The sequence below is a fragment of the Megalops cyprinoides genome, chromosome 14 (assembly GCF_013368585.1).
Source record: "Megalops cyprinoides isolate fMegCyp1 chromosome 14, fMegCyp1.pri, whole genome shotgun sequence".
Lineage (NCBI taxonomy): Eukaryota > Metazoa > Chordata > Actinopteri > Elopiformes > Megalopidae > Megalops > Megalops cyprinoides.
The window spans coordinates 16,590,346-16,597,238 of record NC_050596.1 but is presented as its reverse complement, the minus strand read 5'-3'; the positions used below and the strand labels follow the sequence as shown (position 1 = coordinate 16,597,238).

General features: G+C 37.9%; 1 protein-coding gene across 1 annotated transcript; it reads left to right on the top strand.

Moving 5' to 3' along the window:
- Nucleotides 1–2,627: 2,627 nt before the first annotated feature.
- Nucleotides 2,628–6,037, top strand: LOC118789070 (SLIT and NTRK-like protein 1). Its single transcript, XM_036545374.1, has one exon. It carries the CDS (start codon nt 3,594–3,596, stop codon nt 5,676–5,678), a length of 2,085 nt encoding a protein of 694 aa, XP_036401267.1. The 5' UTR covers nt 2,628–3,593; the 3' UTR covers nt 5,679–6,037.
- The last annotated feature ends 856 nt before the right edge of the window (nt 6,038–6,893 follow it).

Sequence of the window (6,893 nt, the reverse complement as noted above, 5' to 3'; positions counted from 1 at the left end):
TAGAGGCTCTTGCCTCTTTTTCAATATGGGGTGACAAAGTATCAACTTTTTATTTTTTCTTGCTTTTTCTTTCTTGCATTATGACAAAATCATTATTGCTGCTTGTGGACTTTGTCCGATGTCACAGGAGTTTGTGGGGAAAAAAAAAAAAAAAAACATTAGAGCATCAAGTTCCGGATACAAATATTTTCAGATTTTTAAAAATAAGAAACAGATTTGCTTTGCAAAGCCTTTACGTTTTGAATGTGTTCTGCAGAAAAGCCTAACTAAAGTATACATATCTCAAACTTAGCTTTGTGTTTTGGAAATAAATGAAAAGGTCAGATTCTGACAGTTGTTAGCCATGCCCCTTGCTCCAACACAACCAGCCAGATAGCCATGCCCCCTGTTCTGACATAGGCCATCAACCAGCTTGTTATAACTGTCATTATGCTACATGATATTAATTAATAATGTATGCACCTCAGGGAAGCTTGCACACATTGTAAAAATACCACCCCAAAGCATATATACTTGTAGTTTATTTGTCAATGTTTGTTGCCAGTAGCCTACAAATAAACATGTATTAAAAGCACATGCAGTAAATGTGATGTCTATCACATATCACTCTATTTCTGGTATAGACAGGCCTAGGGGAGGGGCCCCATAGTTCAGCTCTGCATGGGGCCCCACAAAATCCTGCGGGAATGATCATTACATAAGCTGACCACTGATTAGTTCCCCACCTAATGCATACCTGTGCTTTCTGCCTAAATCTTGTTTTTTTGCTCTTGAAATTGGCATATCTGTTTTTAGGAAAGTTTCTAGGAATGTCTAACTTACCTAGCTCAACTATTGGTGTGAAATTGGCTTATGAGGTTTTTCCATTTAGGGGCACATCAGGGGATTTGATTGCTGAGGGTAAAAGACTTACTAGTACTCAACTAGTAAGAAAACATTTGATGGGAACACACAGGCCTCAGGATTGGCTAAGCTGATGATTTTTTTGTTCTTTTTACAGCCCTTTATACCAGACATGTGACTTCAGAAACATATTAATAATGTGAAGAAAATACTATATGAATTCACATTATAATGTATTCCAATGATTTAGAAAGCAAAGTCTGTAATACTGCAATGATTAGTTACTAGAAAACATACCACACCTGTTGTACACCTCTTAGACATAAATACTTAATCCTGGGGGTAATGTGGCCATACATATGCATTCTGAATTCTGAGGTCTGCGAAGGGCATGGCTATCTATCCAAACAGACAGCTTGCTAAATAAATAAATAATAAATAAATAATAATTTCACACATTGACATATCAAACCTAAACAGGCATTGAAAATGTAATGGTTAATTACCATTGAAATTATAGCCACTTGGCAGTTATTGTCATGGAAATCGGAAAGAAGTGTCAGGTTTAGTACAACATAGTACCCAGTTGACAACAAATACACTAGATAAACACATGTCATAGTCATCATGTGAGAGGTCAAGTTAAAGATGGGTATGTGCTTCAAAACACATTGCATGCATTTTATTATATAATTCAAAGGTAGGAGTTAAATATTACTCTAAACTAAACTGCAGAGAGCGGGATGCTTAATGCAAGTAAAACATACTGAGAGGGCGTATTTTTACTTTTAAGACTTTAAAATGATCACAAAACACTGATCATCACAAAACAATGCTGTGTGAAATGTAGGCCTACATGTTTCAACGTACACATGCATTACAACATATAAAACACACACACACACACACACACACACACACATATATATATATATATATATATATATATATATATATATATATATATATATATATATATATATATATATATATATATGTGTGTGTGTGTGTATATATATATATATATATATATATATATATATATATATATACATACACACACACACACACACAGAAGTAATTTGTATGACACAGGGGAGACTAGTCCACAATGAGTGCCAATATTTAATGCTTTGATTAATCTGACATTCACTTTCACTTTTTCCCCCCCAAGATTCAGTCTACTACATTTTGGCTTTCGCTAAAGGTCTTGGAAATCAAAGGAAAATGAAATAAAACTGATTACTTACAACAAGATTTTAAAACAGTTGTACAGACAACATATGTCTGTAACTGCATTTAGTCCAATTCGATTAATTATTTTCTTTGTTAAAGGGACTGATATATTTGCAAGCGCTACAAAAGGTTAGGTAGCTACGGTATGATTTTTGCATGGATTCTTTTCGCTTAGCCGAAATTAATGCATGCAAGATGGGAAAAAAATATGCAGCATCTTAGCCCAGAACCTTTGTGTAGCAATGAAATAAAAGGTCTCGGAATTTGGAAAGCCGTTGAGATGATATAGGTGTTCCGACTACAAATTACAGCAAGGCATCGCATCCTTTTGTGAAAACCTGCTACACATTTCTCTAGCGCATATTCGTTTAACTCAGTAAAATCTAGTCCTTTTCGAAACTGTCTGGGTATGCACCGATGGTAGACACTGGATTTCTCATTTCAACCGGAGTCAGATTCTAACGCAGATTTGGTTGTTGCGTGCATGTTGTATAGTTAATCATCTAACCGCATTGAACTGCAGCTCCCTGCTTCACAAAGTACTACCTACATCGTAAGGAACTCCTGTCGTCCACACTTGGTGCAATCTACAGTCGAGTTAAATAACATACGAATATCGTTTTACACATACAGTAAAATAATTATCTTTTTATATAGCACAAGACTATTTCTTAGATACTCAGAATGCAAAATGTAGCCTGATTTGAAACAACCAAGAGACACGAACATTTAAGTACGCATTGGAACGACGACACACAGATCTTGACGCTGAATGAAGAAGGGACCGAAAACAAAACTCTACAATCCAAAACAGAGCAGAGACAAGCCGTCTGAATAGATCAACAGCTTTAAATGCGAACATTTTATCGCTTGTTCAGTGTGTGGACTGATATTTTTGCTACTGCATTCTCTCAGCAGATGCATTTTTGCCACTGCAGCTCAGTAGAGGGTGTCAGATCTTCCAGTGAGCACCGGGCTGTAACGAACAGAACCTTTTGGAAACCCTCTTTGTGATTCAAAAACACAATACGAGAACAGGCGGAACAAGGCAAGAAACTGAAAGATGCAAGGATTGCGGAATTTTTTGCAAGGCATCGTGATCAGGAGTAAATCTCCAGTCTGCGGCGTGATTTCAGCACTGGGGGAGAGAGAACAGCACCCATTGAAAGCACCGCACTGCAAGAAAATCACGGATTAGTAAAATATGCAAGGTCAGTTATAATCGAACTAAAATCAAAATGCGCCAGGTGGTGTTGCGTTTGGTTTTGTATTCTAATCCAAGGCGTAATGGTGTTACAAATACAAGGATTCAGTCGATGGGAGGCTTTTTATCAGCATTTTAAACTAACAGTATATGTCTGGACATAGACTGGTGCGGATGGATGCAATTTCTGACTGCCCTCTTGTTTTTTAGACGCCTGATGTGTTCAGTTTCTTTAAACCCCTAACAAATACCCCCCAGCGCTTAATTGCATTCATGTCTTGAAATCGGGGATGTATTGTTTGTATTGAAAATGCTGCTTTGGATTTTGTTGCTGAAGGCGGCTCTTTGTGTTGCTAGTGGAAATGTTACAAGGGACGTTTGTAAAGAGCAGATCTGCTCCTGCAATGAAGTAGAAGGCGATTTGCACATTGACTGCGAAAAAAGGAGCTTTTCTAATCTGAATCATTTGACTGGTCCGAGTTCTCAGTTTTATCACTTACTGCTGCACGGAAATTCTTTGTCTAGACTGTTCCCCAATGAGTTTGCAAACTTTTACAACGCTGTTAGTTTACATTTAGAAAATAACGGTTTGCATGACATTGTTCCTGGAGCTTTTCTGGGGTTGCAGCTTGTTAAACGACTACACATAAATAACAACAAGCTACGGTCTTTCAAAAAGAGTACATTTTTAGGATTGGATGACCTGGAATATCTACAGGCTGATTTCAATCTGCTGAGAGATATAGACCCAGCTGTGTTCAGAGATTTAAATAAACTTGAAGTTTTAATTTTAAACGATAATCTCATAAGCGCACTTCCTAATAATGTATTTCAACATGTTCCAATAACCCACCTCGACCTACGCGGGAACAGGATTAAAACGTTGCCTTATGAAGGAGTCCTGGAACAAATACCGGGGATTGCTGAGGTGTTACTAGAGGATAACCCCTGGGACTGTAATTGCGATCTCGTTTCCCTGAAGGAATGGCTTGATAATATCCCGCACAATGCTTTGATCGGTAGGGTCATTTGTGAGGCCCCGACTCGACTGCAGGGGAACGACTTAAACGAGACATCAGAAACTGATCTGTGTCCTTCAGAAAACGGGATGGACTCCAGTTTGGTCGCGCCTCCCACTCAAGACAAGACCTCCAATCCCAGACCTTTTCCAACGCCTAATCAAATAAATGGCGCATATGAGTCTCCGACTCCCGGATTTGGGCATAAAGGACGTTCAAAATCACGCGAAAGCTGGCTGCTGAAAACTAAACCCACAGCTATCACAACTCTGAATGGAAAGAGTGAGCAGATGTACAATGGCTCCTGTCCACTCACCTGCAGCTGCAAATTGCTTCAAACAAGACGATGGCTAAGAGTTAACTGTGAAGGCAAAAAAATTGAGACTCTGTCTGACCTGAAACATAAGACCCTTAGTGTCCAAGAGCTGAATCTAAGAGACAACAGTATCCAGAATGTAAAAAAGAAAGATTTAAATGGATACCAATACCTTAACCTTCTTGATCTGGGGGCAAACAATATAAAGCTGATTGAAAATAACACTTTTCAAAATCTCACAGATTTAAGATGGCTGTATATGGATAAGAACTACCTGGATACCCTCTTCATGGAAATGTTTGTTGGATTGCAAAACTTGGAATATCTCAGTTTGGAATATAATGACATACAGCTCATTATGGCTGGCACTTTCAACCCAATGCCAAATCTTAGGGTTCTGTTCCTCAACAATAATTTGCTAAAATCTCTGCCCATGGATATTTTCCTTGGAGTATCCTTGTCACAACTTAGCTTGCATAACAACTATTTCACATCTCTTCCTGTGACCCGTATCTTAGATCAACTCGTATCCATTATAAAAATTGATTTGCATGGTAATCCATGGGATTGCTCTTGTAATATTGTACCCTTAAAAACATGGGCAGAGAAACTTGGGTCAGAGGTTATTGTGAGTGATCTGAAGTGTGAAACGCCAGAGGAGTTCTGGAAGAGGGATTTCCGACACTTTGGAAATGAAGTTCTTTGTCCCCAACTCCATGGCAAGATTGCACCCACACCTTTATCTAAAAACAGCACTTTTGCCGCAGATACGGGGACACTTTCAAACTCCTATCTTGAGCCAAGCAGAGTGTCTATCTCTGTTTTGGTCCCTGGGTTGCTGCTGGTTTTCGTCACGTCTGCGTTCACAGTTGTCGGAATGCTTGTCTTTATCTTGAGAAACCGTAAGAGGTCAAAGCGAAGGGATGGAAACTCTTCAGCATCAGAGATAAATTCTTTACAGACAGTCTGCGACTCATCTTACTGGCATAGTGGGCCCTACCATGCAGATGGATCCCACAGGGGTTATGACTGTGGTACCCACTCACTCACTGACCAGTAGTCCAGAGAAGCTTAAAAGGATACAAACAGAAAAAAAGAAACTACTGTGTACTGCTCCAGAGACCACTGAAGACTAGACATAAATGATAAAAGCTTTGTATTCGCTGTGGGATATTGCCTATTTTTTATTTGCCTCAGTTGACTATAGTGTCAGTGAGTGTCTGTTACTGAACCAGGTGTAATATATGTATAGATCTTCTCACATTCGGATATTCGTCACAATCACACTGACAGCTGAGAGGGAAGAACCAGTTGAAAAAGCTGCACGAACGCATGAATGTAATGTACATAACTGACTCTCATACCTGCATGATTCGCATGGTCTCAACACACCAATGGGATCCATATCATATTTAAGAAGAGGCATATTTGACTTCGATTTAATGTTATAAATATATGAAATGATATATGATATATTCAAAGTGCCATTTCTCTCTCTCTCCTTTGTTTTTGTGAAACCACAGTAAGGATTGTATTTGTTGTTTTAAACTACTACAGAGCAGATGCTGAAAAAAGACAAAAAAAAGGAAAGCAAAGTGTATATGCATGTATCTGTTTATAAGTTGATTGTTAATGGATATCAGGATTATTTATATTTTGTGCAGATTTGATATATCTGCTGAGACATCTTCTGAATGTAATGTGTTATCCTCATAATGTGCCAGTTGTAAACATTCAGAGATTTGGAGGCAGATAGGCATGACCAATTAACGTCACTCTTGTGCTTATGCTGCAACAGTAATGCTGTAACATGGTTTGTGATATTGTATTAATAGGTTTACTCCGGGCAAGAAATTCAGATAGAAAAAAACATTTGAGGGTTTTATAAAGGCATATTTTTTCAAAATTAAAGTGTTTAAAAAAAAAAAACTTTCGGTATGTGCATAGCTTAACAGTTTGATTATAGTACAGAATTCAGATGGACTGTAATTCCTTTTTAAAGGCACTGCTCCACAAACGCATTTCTTTCACATAAATTATTGTGGAATACTGTAAAAGCTATTAATCGCTTTCAAATAAAGATGGATACAATTACATACAATTAAGATGCAAATTCATTATGATGCAACAAGGAACATTCATAGGGGTGGCAGAAGCAACAAACGTCATTCAGTTTAACCTTGTATTAATTGTATACCCTACATCTTAAATGGGTCATATTGCAGCATATTGTTGTTAATGCCAGTTTGTGAGGATATTGTTGTATCTCTCTTAA